At 52.1% G+C, this 14,106-nt stretch overlaps 1 protein-coding gene across 1 annotated transcript; it reads right to left on the minus strand.

The window, feature by feature from the left end:
- Positions 1–228: 228 nt before the first annotated feature.
- LOC120298746 (H-2 class II histocompatibility antigen, E-S beta chain-like) lies at positions 229–8,835 on the minus strand. The gene is made up of 6 exons (XM_039322748.1): positions 8,644–8,835; positions 6,177–6,467; positions 1,777–2,058; positions 1,512–1,625; positions 1,249–1,272; positions 229–651 (listed from the first exon to the last, which is right to left on the minus strand). Exons 1-6 carry the CDS (start codon positions 8,726–8,728, stop codon positions 638–640), a joined length of 810 nt encoding a protein of 269 aa, XP_039178682.1. The 5' UTR covers positions 8,729–8,835; the 3' UTR covers positions 229–637.
- Positions 8,836–14,106: the final 5,271 nt, after the last annotated feature.

Raw genomic sequence — 14,106 nt, forward strand, 5'->3', positions numbered from 1 at the left:
TCGGACAAATGGCTGTCCAGTCTCTTCTTAAAAACTTCCAGTGTTGGAGCATTTACTGCTTCTGGAGGCAAGCTGTTCCACTGATTAATTGTTCTCACTGTCAGGAAGTTTCTCCTTAGTTCTAGGTTGCTTCTCTCCTTGATTAGTTTCCACCCGTTGCTTCTTGTCCTGCCTTCAGGTGCTTTGGAAAATAGCTTAATTCCCTCTTCTTTATGGCAGCCCCTGAGATATTGGAATACTGCTATCATGTCCCCCCTTGTCCTTCTCTTCGTTAGACTAGACATACCCAATTCTAGCAACCGTTCCTTACATGTTTTAGCCTCCAGTCCCCTAATCATCTTTGAAGCTGCTGTGGGTTCAAAGCATAGTTGGATGTCTGGAGTGACAGGCAGGCCTGGAGTCCCTGAGGTCAGTCTAGATGGTCTCCCTCCCTTCCTCCCTCCCAAGAGAGGGAGGCCCTGAAAGGAAAGCCAGAGGGGTCTCAGCAGGAGAAGCTCCAGGCTGCCATTCTCCTCCTCTCCCCAATCTAAAATCTTGAGCCTCCATTTTTCAGACATTGCAAGAAAGACAGAAATTCATCAGCTACTGGGAAAAAAAAAACTTCCTTTCCCATCAGGAATCAGGAAGGACGGCAGGATTAATTCACAAGTGCTGAAGAAAAAGAGATGAGGAAGAAGATTAGAATATAAACCTTCAGGGTAAATAACATATTATTATTACAGCCTCCCCAGGAAGACCCACACTGCAGGGGGGTGGTTGATAGGCAGGGACAGGATGAGGGAGAATCCCCCCCCCTTTCAGGGAGGAAAAGGATGCAAAGGACCAGCAATTCACCTTCAGGGGCTGATGGAATTTTCTCTAATTGGCTTAATTAAGGAGTTAATCAAGATGAGGCCTCCCCCCCAGACGTTTCATATTAACAAAGAGGATGGGGCCAGGATGGGGGAGGGGTGGAAGCAAAGCTGGGTGTCGCTTTGCCAGAAATTGTGTGAAATGTCACAAGGAGACTTCCCTTCTCTTTTGCAATTTCCCAAAACCTGGAAATCTACTGGGCCAGATTTTAGTGTTTATGTGTGTGTGTGTTTGTTTTTCATTGCACTGTTTTCAGGTCTCTGTAATGAAAAGCTGCCCAAAATTTCAAAAATTTGTGTTATCCACAGCTAGGAGGTTTTGTTCGGGCACATTTTTCTTTTAAAGGAACAATTAACAAATGTTAAAGAAACATCTATAACTTGGGGAGAAACTCACCTGCAGGAGGCTGGATGGGAATTGCTGGAATGAGAAAAAGAGCCAATCAGAACCCTTCGTGGGCTGGAGGACTCAGGGGGTCCCCCTCCCCATCAATAGCCCATAATAGGTTGCATGATGCTCACTTATACAGTAGACCCTCAAAGAACAGAATTTCCCAAGCAAATCTCCAAGGGGGCCTCCTTGCCATCTGCTAAGCTTGCTGAGAGGCCTCCCCTGGATGGTCCCCTCCCCACAATCTCTCATCCAGCCCCCAGACTCACCTTTCTTGCTCTTCAGGTGGAGGGAGAGCCCCATGGCAAAGAAGATCACCCCGATCACGGCTGCCACGATCCCCGTCCAGAGTTTGCTCCTGGCCAAGTTGGAGGATCGGGGCTCTGGGGAAGGAGAAGGAGCCTCATTGAGCAGGCGGATCAGGGCCAGCTTCCCCCCCCCCAGGAGGGTCCATCCCAGCTTCCCCCACCGGAAAGGTCTCTCCCCCTTCTCAGGGCAGGAGGGGGGTCCCCAGAGGGGGAGGGAGGGGCTCACCCCACTGGACGGTGATCGGGGCCTCCAGGCTGGCATGCTCCACCTGGCAGGTGAAGACGTCCCCCCGCTGGGGCTGGGTCTCCAGCATCACCTGGAGCTGGTAGGTCCAGTCTCCGTTCTGGAACTCCTCCCCGAAGGCCACACCCTCCTCCTCCGGCTGCCCATTCTTCAGCCACCGGACCTCGATCTCCAGGGGGTAGAAGCCCCTCGCGGTGCAGAGGAGGATGGTGTTAGGGGAAGTGGGATCCAGCTTGGTGGGGGAGATGGAGACGGTGGGCTTGGCTGGAGGGGAGAAGGGGGAGGGGGAGAAGGGACATGGGGGGGAGACATAGGAGGGACCAGAACAGGAGACCAAGTTGGTTAGTTCAGGCCAAGAGCCCTTTTCAGTCCTGAAAATAGTATTTGTTTTAAGTCATTTCCAAAGCAAATTGCAGCAAGAAATTAAATGGGATCCTGAAAGATGGAAAAACATAAATCGTTCCTGGTTGAGATCAGTTTTCATCATCAAATTGCACAAGACCAACAGAAATAAATACTGGAAACGCCCCGGAACGGAAGGAATTTCCTGCCAGATTTGGGGGAGACAGAAAGAGACCCAGAAGACGGGGAAGACACACAGCATGTTTTGGAGAATTGCAGGGATCCCATTCAAGAGAAAATCACATTTTTAAAAAAATAGGTAGAATACCGGAACATTTATTTATTTATTAAATTTGTTTGCCACCATCTCATGATAAAATAACTAGGCAGCTTACAGCAGGGCTTTTCAACTGGTGGTATGTGTACCACCTGTGGTACATGAGCACATGACAGATGGTATGCTGCCCTGCCCAGCCAAGTGTAGTGGGGGAGGGAACGAGCCAGCACAGGCAAGGACTTACTGTGAGAGAGTCCTCTGGAGCTGCAGAGTGGCTGGGGCGAGGCAAAGTCCCCAGGCTCACTTCTGGTTCACCCCCTTCCCCCATGAGAAAGGGGCGCAGAGACAGGAGATGCTATAAAAGGAGGCAGTTTGGGTCGGGAGAAGGAGAGAGAGGAGGTGGAGTCAGCTCTAGCTGCACAGAATGGAAAGAAGGAGGAGGGTGGGGAGAGAGGAGAGGAGATCAAGCAGGCCGGCCACAAGTGGATCTGCAACTTCTGTGGCAGCCACCTGTGCTGGCAATAACCAAGAGGCAAGGAACATAGGGAGGAGGGGTTGCTCTCCACAAGGAATGAAGAAAGGCAGCAATGAAGAAAGGCTGGAGGTGAGGCAAGGAGGGAGATGGAGAGTGGAAGGATTCTTTTGTGTTTTTGTGACTTTGAAGTTCTGGGATTTGTGCAATGGGGGCTTTGTTTTCTTAAGGAGTGTTTGGCAATTTTTATTTGGCTGATGGCTGATGTCTCGTGTTAGCTTCTACTCCTCTGCTATTATTAGGTGTAAAATTTGCTGCAAGGGATTTTGAAGTATTTTTCTCCTGAATGGATTTTGCCTGTAGCAGTCCTTTACTTAGGAATGGAGCCATTTGGGGAGGCCATACTTACTACATTTTTTTTCTTTCTTTAGTGCGCTCTGGACTCCTTAACTTTCCTTTCTAACCAGTAGCTAATTCTTAAAGGGGAATGCGCCTTTTTAAGCTATTTCCCTCAATGGCTTGTCTTTTCTGTCTCTGGAGGCTTTTCCTTGTTCAATGAATACATGGAAGAAGGGAAATAGGGGGGTTCAAATTCTTCCTCCAGAAGGAGATGGGAATGAGAAAGAGGGAGGTAGGGAAGGAGGGAGGGAGGGAGGGAAGTCCCGCCTTAGCACTTGGTCACCTGTCAATGACTTTGCTTGTCAAAAGGTTGCCAAAAGGGATCACATGACCCTGGGACACTGTGACCATCATCAATATGAAATCCGTTGCCAAGCATCTAAATATAAATCACATGACCCTGGTCATGCTGCAATGGTTATAAGTGTGAAAAATGGTCATAAGTCATTTCAGTGGAATTGCAACTTTGAACAGGGTTTTTTTTTTTTTTGGTCATCAAGTGTTTGACACCTTGCTAGGTAGTACTCGAATATTGCCATATATCCTAAAAGTGGTACAGTTGGTGAAAAGGTTTAAAAGCCCTGGATTACAGCATTAAAACATTAAAATCCTAACATATAAATATTTCTATAGCAATCAAAATGGATTCAAGATAAAATTATACTTAAAAGATGGGGAGGAACAGGAGGTGTGTGGGGGGAGGGGGGATTGCCTCTTAATTCAACAACTACCTCCAGTGTGAGGCTCCCTATGAGGACCCCCTGATTTTGAGCCAGACTTCGCCTAATCTGTAGTTGAACCTTTGGTTTTTTCTGCCCATGTTTCCCTGCAGCCGTCCGGCCTCCCTCCCAGCCCCGTTTCCCCTGGGGAGGGAGGTGGGGAGGGGTCCGACCCTCCTGCCTGGGATGGGGGGGCAGGGAGGGGTCTAGGACAACTCAGCCAACTCAACGCAGCACAAAAGTTACACAATATGGAAGAAATGGAGAAAGAAAATCAGGAAAGGAAGGAGGCCGAGGGAGGAGGAAAATGAAATGTGAAGGACAAAAATTAAAAAAAAAATTTTTTTTAAATTATTTTAAATAATTTTTATAGAAGGACATATCCAACTGTTGGGTGGATTAATGGGGGGGGCCTGAGCCCCCCCCCAAGAGGGTCCTTCTTAGATCCACTCCAGATCAGAGAACTTTTGCTAACAACATTTTTCTTCTCCGTTGAGGGATTCTCTTATGAACAGCTCATTATATAAAGTTTAAGAACATGCAATTTTTAAAGGTTTGGTTATTTGTAATTTAGTCCTGGGATCTGGTCGGGATTTTTTTATGAACAGTTAATTATCCTCCTAGGTTTGCAGGGAAGAATTTGGAGAAAAAATGAATTCCAGACTGAATATGCGGAGAACAAAATCTTGTCGGTTCCCCTTAAATATTCCATAATTTCTGGAAGGAGCAGATGCCCAGCATCTCCCTGTAAAATGCCTTTTTCTCTTAGGATCTGGTGGTTTTTTTCTTGTGGAAGAAAGATCTTATTTAATTCTTTGGTAGAGTGTTATTTTGGGAGACCCTGGCAACAACAAATGGCAACAACTGCAGATGAAATACTTGTTTTGCATCACGAAACCTTATCAGTTGATAGAAATAAATAATAATAATATAAACAAATAAAACTAGAACAAGAAATGTAGGCAATTTGCCAGGAATCTGGAACAGGGAACTAAACAATCCGAGGCTTCAGGGCTGAACGAATGCCCGAAATTCACTTTTAATGTTTGTGAGGGTTTTTTGAATCTTTGCCCCCAAATGAGGAACCTTCCCAGATGTGAAGAGGGAAGCGATTCGGCTGCAGGTGAAGCTGAGTCTCTGACCAAAAAGGGGCTTTCAGGGGGGGCTTTTCTCCCACACCCCCAACATTGGATGAACAAATGACTCTGAATAAAGGATAAAAAGAACTGAAAGAGGGATAGGGCCCAGCAGACGAAAGAGCCTTCCCTGATTCCCTTGTCCAGACCTTTGGAAATTCACTTTTTATCCTAAAATCCCAAAGGCCCCAGAGGTGAAGGGAGCCCCTCCCCCACTCCTGGCCTTCCGGAAAGGGGGGAAAATGGGGCTCTGGGGCTTTGCTTGGGGGGCAGAGAGGAGGAGAGCCATGGGGCTGGTCAGCCTTCTGAAGCCCCCCTCCATTTTCATGAATTTTTATCACTGGATTTTAATCATTCCTGCCTTTTAAATCTTAAATTGTATAGACTATTTTGGTGGTTTTATATTTTATGTGTACACCATGCAAAGTCCCTCTGTGGGAGAGAGAGATGGTTTTAAAAGTTGATAAGTAAATCAATAAATATTATTTAATAAAAATATTATATTGAAATATTATATAGCATAGAGTATAGATTATTATTGAAATATAGTCATATACTGGGAAAAAGAGAGACGTTGCCGGATTCCTCCCCCCCCCCCGAAAAATATAATATTTGGTATAATATTCTGGAAAGAAGTTTTTCTGGGCAGGGGAAACTTTGGACCTTGGGAAGAGAAGGAAGATGATGGGAGGGATGGGAAGGAGAGGAATCTATTTCTTCCCTTCGGCATGTTCGATTGTCATTGTTGTAGAATTTCAGACTTTTTAAAGATAATTTATTTTTTAACCTTATTTTATATACACTTTTATTTAGGGGAGATGTTATATCGTGCACCATCCAGATCACCTCTTTGAGGAAGGGGGGCGATTTAGGAGTATCAATAAATAGCAATAAATACCAATGAGTAAATTTGATAGATCGGAAAGCAGAAAACACATAAGGGGAAATCTTTCTCCGGGAGAGTCCTAAGAAATGAAAGGAAAAGGGGGGGAGTCCCTGCATTCCCCCCCCCATGGAACTCCCCCTCCCCCACTCACCTCTCCGGCCAATCAGACGCTCCTCCCTCTTGGCCACCTCGTAGTTGTACACCCCGTAGTTGTGTCGGCAGAAGCGATCCACGGAGGCCTTCCAGTACTGCAGGAGGACTTTATCGCTGTTCCACTGGTTCACATCGGGCTGCCCCAACGGAGTGACAGCCACGTATTTCCCGAGGTCGCTGTCGAAGCGGGCGAATTCCTGCCGGTCGTAGAAGTACCTGTTCAGGAACCGCACCCGCCGCGTCCCGTTGGAGAAGAAGCACTCGTTCTTCGTCTGGTGCAGGAAATGGGCTGCAGGGGCGGGGTGGAGCAGACAGACGAAAGCCCTCAGGAGGGACTCCAGGGCCCATGGTTCCCAGTGGCTCATAGACAAGCGGCGGAGCGACGGGAAGGCGGAGGGGTGGGAGACCTGCTGCGAGGGACTGCCGGAAGGCGCCCCCTGGAGGAGGGATGGGGAACCCTCGGTCCCAGTGGGATTCCCCCTTGGTGGGGGTCTGGAAGGGGGGAGGAAAATGAGAGAGGGGGAAAGAGGGACCCCCCATCTCCCCAGGTAGAAAAAGGCAGGCAGAAGTTCAACTGGTCCAGGCCTCCGTCTGTCTGCAGGGAACGCTGGATCACCCCCCAAAGTGGCAGGAAATATGGGGGGAGGGAAGAGACCCCCCCCGGGCTGGAGGGGAAATAATATCCAAGCTTCTCTCTCCCTCTCCCTTTTGGGAGCAGAAGGGGCGGGGGTCACAGTAAGGATACCCACACCCATGCTCCTGGGCTCTCCCCACCCTTCAAGCCCCCCCTTTTCCCCCTCTGCCCCATCTTCAGCCCCACAAGCTGCCTTTGGGTGCTTTTCCAGGCCTCTTTTCTGTCCCCCTCCCCCCTGCAGCCCCCAAGACCACCTCAGAGGGAGGGGCTCCAGCCCCCCTCACTAAAGGGGGAGTTTGGAGGAGCATCTCAGACCCCCCCCCATATCCCTCCCAATAGAGGCGGAGAAGGCGAGGGAGGGGAAGATTTTCAGTCTTGGGGGCTGCAGCTTTAGAGGGGTGTCCAGGGGGGGGGGGTTGTGGACTTCCTTTTTCACCCCCTCCCATGAATCTGAACCACAGTCCCCCTTTCTCTTTCTGCCTGGAGGGGTGGACTAGATGCCCCTTTAAGCTCCCTTAAGACCCCCCCATGAGGAGTCCAGGCTGGGTCTGCTGAGACTTTGGAAGGGCTGGGGTCTCTCCGGAGACCCTCCCTCCCCCTGGTCTCGTTTAGCCCAAAGGGGCTTTTCCAAAAGGCAGCTGGACTTTCCTGGTTCTTCCCTTGAAGACGTTTCGCTTCTTATCCCAGAAGCTTCTTCAGTTCTGACCGAAGGGTGGAGGGTGGAAGGACGGATATTCCTTGCTGTCATTTTGAAAGCCGGTTGCTGGTTCTCTGAGGGGCCTTGAGGACCCCCAGGGGTTTATCTGGGCCTTCAGAGTCCCCTGAATTGGGGGGCAAAGGGGTGGGAGCCTTCCTGGGGCTGCTGAAAGGACCCCATTGTAGGCAGGAGATGGGAGGTCCTTCCCTCCCCCCACTCTGTTGAGGGGGGCGGCTCAAGTTTGACCTAGATGGTTTGGGGGTCTGGGGATCATGGGGAGAAGAGAACCCACAAATTCCCTAGTTACCCCAAAATTTTCTTTCCCATCAACTTCACCCCTACTGGCTGCCTTTACGTGATTTGGGGATTAAGCCCTCTTTTCTGTCACCCTGCAGCCCCCCAAGACCATCTCAAAGGGAGGGTCTCCAGCCCCCTTCACTAAAGGGATAGAGTAGCCAATTTAGGGGAGCAATTCAGACTCCCCCCATATCCTTCTCCCTCAGTTCTCGCCTCCCCTCCAGGTCCCGATTCAACAATGGGGGAATATGGGGTGGGGGGTTCTGGGTCTCCTCCCCAAATTCAGAGTCTCCTCCAAGAAGGAATCCAGCTCAACTCTCCCCTCCCCTTAAAAAAATGGAGATTCAGAAGAAAAACTGAGGTTGCAAAAACACTTTTGCCAAAAAGAGTCTTTTTTCTTATACTTTTGGTGGCTTCTCTGGATTCAACTCTGAAAATGCCTCAGTTTCCCTCTTTCACTTTCGCTTCCCGTCTCCTTCCTCGTTCAGTGCAAGAAACTTCGGGCTCAGGCGCTAATTCGGGGTTCGCAAGGTCTCCCTCCCACCCACCCACGGGGGGTGGGTGGAAAGGGGGTCCAGATGCCTCTTAACCCATCTCAGCTGCCTTCTCACGACCCTCGCCCACCTCGGCCATAATTAGGGAACGGGGGCTCCCTCTTCGTCCTGCGGGGGGAAATGCGGCGAGGGAGGGAGACCACGCGGAGATCGAGGCATCTGCAGTCTCCCGCCTCTCTTACCTTCGACCTCTTTCCCTACTTCAGGGGTCTCAGCCCCTTTCTCTCCCCCCCCCAAGAGCACTGATGGCCCCTCCCAGCCCCTCCCTGAGCCCCCTCCTTACCGGGCGTCTCCTTCCCCCTTTCGCTTCCGGGGATCCGGGCCAGCGCCCCCGCCAGCAACAGAAGAGGGACCCCAACGGAGCCCATGGACGCCGCCCCACCAGCGCCCCCAGAGAGTGGGGAGAGAGACGCGGAGGCTCCCAGCCCCAGAGGCAGAATCGGGGGGTCTGGCTTGGGGGGAGGAAGCGGTTTCCTCGAACTTCGTCATTGGGAGGGCCCAGAAAAGCGGAAGGACCAATGGGAATTCTCCCTTCTGCATCATCATCGGTCTCCGGGCAGAGCCTCCCTTGAGTTCATCCACAGGAGGAGATAGTGCGAAGCCGAGAGAGAAGCGGAGAAAGTTGGAGGGGGGGGGGGGGAGAATCCCTTCAGTCTGGGTGGGAGGGCTGCATTTTAGGGGGGCGTTTGATGCCAGCTCCGGAGAGGGGAGGAAGCGGCACTCGCACGTCCCCTGGTACAGGAAAGGGACTGTGGGGAGGAGGAGGAGGAGGATGAAGAAGAGGGTCAGGAGGGACTCCAGGGCCCATGGTTCCCAGCCTCTCCTAGAAGAGGGTCACAGGAGGGACACAGGAGGGAAACCTGCCGCAAGAGGCTACCGGAAGGCGCCCCCTGGAGGATAGATGGGGAACCGTAGGTCCCAGCGAGATTCCCCCTTAGTGGGGGTCGTGGGAGGGGAGGAAAACGAGGGAGGGGAGGAGCTTAGTGAGGGACCTCCTCCATCTTCCCAGGGTGGAAAAAGACAGGCAGAAGTTCAGCTGGTCCAACATTCGGCCTGTCTGCAGGGAGCGTTGGATCCCGGTGGGGCCTCTTTGCCATCCCAAACTGGCAGGAAATATGGGGGGAGAGAAGAGACCCCATCTGGGCTGGAAGGGAAAATAATATCCATGCTTCTCTCTCCCTCTCCCTTTCGGGGGCATAAGGGGCGGAGGTCACAATCAGGATACCCACACCCATGCTCCTGGGCTCTCCCCGCCCTTCAAGCTCCCCCTTCCCTTTTCCTCTTCCCCCCTCGCCCCCATCTTCAGCCCCACAAGCTGCCTTTGGGTGATTTTCGAGGCCTCTTTCCTGTCCCCTCCCCCAAAGACCCCCCTGCAGCCCCCAAGATAGTCTCAAAGGGAGGGGCTCCAGCCCCCTTCACTAAAGGGACAGTTTTGGGAAGCCAATTTAGGGGAGCAATTCAGATCCCCCCCAATATCCTTCTCCCTCAGTTCCCCCCTCCCCTCCAAGTCCGGATTCAGCAATGGGGGAATATGGGGTGGGGGGGTCTGGGTCTCCTCCCCAAATTCAGAGTCTCCCCCAAGAAGGAATCCAGCTCAACTCTCCCCTCCCCTTAAAAAAAATGGAGATTCAGAAGAAAAACTGAGGTTGCAAAAACACTTGCCAAAAAGAGTCTTTTTTCTTATACTCTTTGCTGGCTTTTGTGGATTCAGCTCTGAAAATGCCTCAGTTTCCCTCTTTCACTTTCGCTTCCCGTTTCCTTTCTCTTTCATTGCAAGAAACTTTGGGGTCAAAGTTTTCCTTTTGCGCCCCCCCCCATGATTCTCAACCAGAGCCTCCTTTTCTCTGGGTGTCTGGAGGGGTGGACTAGATGCCCTTTCAGTTCCCAGAGGGAGCCTAGAGCAAAGTGGAGCCAGAGCTTGAAGGCTCCTCCTGGGCTCGCCTGCTCAGTTTGGGGGCAGGAAGCCCCCCCCCAGGTCTGGACCATGTGGGGGGAGGAACTGCGGGGACACACACACACACACACACACACACACACACAAAGACTCCCAAACTCCTCAGGCAACCGATACCAGATGTTATATCAGAACCACATCCTCCACAAATCCTGGAGCACCGGGGAAGAACCGAGGATTGGAAAAGGGCTGATGTGGTTCCCATCTTCAAGAAAGGGGGAAAAAAAAAACCAGACCCAGGAAACTGCAGACCAATCAGTTTAACCTCCATATCTGGGAAGATTCCAGAAAAGATAATCAAAAAAGAGATCTGCGAACAACTGGAAGCAAACAAAGTCATAACCGGGAGCCAGCACGGGTGGGTGGAAAACAGATCATGCCAGGCCAATCTCATCCCATTCTTTGATCAGGTGACTAAATCAGTAGACCAGCAGAACGCAGTGGACGTCGCATGCCTAGATTTCAGTAAGGCTTTTGACAAAGTAGACCACAAGCTGCTCCTTGCTAAACTAGGAAAAGGTGGGATAAACAACATCACCCCCAGATGGATCTGTATGTGGCTGACAAGCCTACTCAACGAGTAGCCCCCAATGGCGCCACATCCACATGGAGAGAAGTAAGCAGTGGGGCACCACAAGGCTCCGTCTCTTCTCTTCTCTTCTCTTCTCACTTTAAATGTATTGGCTATAGCTTGCAATGTATCATTCTTCCGCTGCAAAAGTATCCGCCTAAGGAGAAAGTTCTGGGCTGCTTGCCAGCAGTTGTGTATTCGAAGCGTAGCCTGTGACAAGCTGTAACTGAGCTAACCTGATAGATAAAGAAAACACGTATTGAAACAAACAACAACAAAAAAGGAATCTTTTAGCCTGTTAGCCTGAGAAAGTGCCTTAGCTATAAAAGTGAAAAAAAAAGATAATGTGTGTGCCTTTTCTCCTCTGTCTCGCTGTGCGTGTGACAAGAGATTGAGACATCGGGCTCTTCTTTGATCAAACCATAAAGCTGTTTTCTTTTCCGTAGCCTCGTATTCAGAGTCTCTCGGAGATTTGTCTGGATTCTGAGCTGAAAAGCCTCAGGGAATAAAGGGCTGTGACCAGGGCGATTGGGGCTTCCATTGTTCTTCATGCCTTTTATGATTAATTTGATCAGGAGCGTTTTAGCCTAAAAATAGTCAATGTGTTGGCTAATGCATTTGAATTTTTTAATAAAGTGGTAGCAGACCAGCGAAATGCTGTGGACGTGGTAGACTTAGACTTCAGTAAGACCTTTGACAAGGTAGACCACAAAACCATTCCATTCCATGTTCTGTTCTGTTCTGTTCCCATTCCATTCCATTCCATTGTTCTGTTCCGTTCCATATTTTATTTTGTTCTGTTCTGTTCTGTTCCGTTTCATTCCATTCCCTATTCTATCTGTTCTGTTCCATTTCGGTCCGTTCCCTATAAACTGACCCCAGGGACTCTGGGCCTGCCTGTCAGTCCAGAAGCCCAAATCTCTTCCGGCTTTGAACCCACAGCAGCTTCATCTCCACTACTATTCCTCTGAATCCCTTCCCTTCACTGTAAAAGAATAAAATTTAAATGGTAGAAAAACCTGGTGTTCCTCCCTCCCTTCCTTCCTCTTCCGCCTTTTTCTTACCTCTGCAAGAGGACCCTCCCTTCTCTCCTCCCCTCCCCCTCCCCGGATTGAGGCCTCCCCTGCCTCCATATTGACCAACCGGGCTAGTTTAGGTCCGAAGCCAGAACCGGTTCGGGAGGAGGGTGGGCAGATCCCAGGGAGGGGAAGGGGCAGGACCCCCTCCTCCTCAATCTCCCCAAGCCCTGCCAGAGGGAGGGGACCCCTGGGAGACCCCCTATTCCTGCTTCCCCCGGAGAGCCTCTTCCGTGGCTGGGAAGCTGCTGGAGCTGGAGGTTCTCCTGGCTTCATCCGGGCCTCTTTCTCCAGGATCGGAGCCCGTTTGAGCCCCTCAGAAGCCAGAGAGGCTCCTGCCCCATTCGCACCCAGCGCCCCCCTCCTTGGGGTCCTGATCCCCTCGCCTTCCTGCCCTCCAGAGGAACTCCCTCCCCCCGTCCATCTCCGCCTCCCCCCCCAAACAAAGGGTGCCAGGGCCGGGGAGGGCGGAGAGCAGGGCGGCCTCCCTGGGGATGGAGGGGAGGGGTCCCTCCTGGCAGCCCAGGATCGTCCTCGCTTTGTCTGCCGGTGGGTGAAGTCACAAAGGACTCTGCCCGGAGACCGATGACGCTGCAGAAGGGGGAATTCCCATTGGTTCCGCCCCTTCTTCAGGGCACTTCCAGTTCTGAAGTCCGAGGAAAACGCCTCCCCCGCCCCCACTCCAGATCCCCCCCCCGATTCCGCCTCTGGGGCTGGGGGTGTCCCTGAGCTCTGCTGGGGTCTCCCTGCTGCTGTTGGGGGAGGGCGCTGGGCGAGATCCCGGGAAGCGAAGGGGGGAAGGAGGGGCTGGGCGGGCGGGGGAAAGGGCTGGGAGGGGCCCCCAGTACTCCTGGGGGGAGGGGGGAGAAAGAGGCTGGGCGGGAGGAGGTGAGGGGCTCGGAGGGACCCTCAGTTCTCCTGGGGTGGGGAGGGGGAGGGAAGAAAGGGGACCCCAGACGTGACTTTGGGAAAGGGGTCGAGGGCAAGAGAGACTGCGGGAGCCTCCCTCCCTCCCCACATTCCCCCCCCCAGGAGGACGGGGAGAGAGAGAGAGACCCCTCCCTTTGATGGTTATGGACGAGGTGGGGAGGGGCCGCGGAAAGGCAGAAACAGCGCCGTTTGGAGGTTAGGCAGGAATCGGGGGCTGGTCCAGTTCATATATGCAGGGGGGACAGTTTTATTTTATTTATTTTTTATGTCACAGTTTATACCTCTTCAATTCCCACGGAGTTCAGTAAAGAGGAAGGAAGGAAGGAAGGAAGGAAGGAAGGAAGGAAGGAAGGAAGGAAGGAAGGAAGGAAGGAAGGAAGGAAGGAGATGGGAATGAGGAAGGAAGGAAAGGATATGGAAATCAGAGGAAGGAAGAAAGTAAGGAAGGAAGGAAGGAAGGAAGGAAGGAAGGAAGGAAGGAGCGATTCTTGAACCAAAACTGACCTATTTGCGGTGGGTCAGAAAACCCCACAGCGCTGGGGGCAAAACCTCCCCTCCAGCAGCCCCTTTGCCAGGAAGGGCCCCAAAGGCAGAAGCTTCCCAGGACCCTGCATGAGTGTGTGTGTGTGTGTGTGTGTGTGTGTGTGTGTGTGTGTGTGTGTGTGTGAAGGCGCCCAAGGACTCCCCAGTCAGCTGCCTAAGAGACCCCCCTCCAAGTCCTCGCTGGCTGTGGGGCTGCTCCTCCCCTTTTTTCATCCACTGTAGCCCCCCCCATAGAATCCGGGGGGGGGGAGGGCAAAGGGAAGTCCATCCTCCGCTCCGGGGTTGTCGTGAAATACCCTCTTGAGCTGCACTTCTTCAGCAGAAACAACCAAGGTTCCTCTGTGTGTTTGTGTGTTTGTGTGTGTGGGGGGGGTGTTGAGGGCTGGGGTGGCAGGAGGAACTCAGAGAAAATCAAAATCTTGCTGGGGAAACAGGAAAAGAGTCCAGGAGTTCTGCTTTGATCAGGCGAGCGATGGACCCCTCCCCCCCCAGACGCTGCCTGGATCTGGGACCCACTTTGGGCGACTGGCTGGATGTACACAACTGTGGTGCAGCCTCCTTCAGCTGCGGGGGGGGGACCCGGCTCTGGCCTGCCAGGCTGTGCTGGGCCAGGGGGGAGTCTGACCCTTCCAGTCCCCCCCCCCGTTCCTTTGGAAGGATTCAGGCCCCCTC

Source organism: Crotalus tigris, unplaced genomic scaffold (genome assembly GCF_016545835.1).
Source record: "Crotalus tigris isolate CLP2741 ecotype Arizona unplaced genomic scaffold, ASM1654583v1 scf7180000024120.132558, whole genome shotgun sequence".
NCBI classification, from domain to species: Eukaryota; Metazoa; Chordata; class Lepidosauria; order Squamata; family Viperidae; genus Crotalus; species Crotalus tigris.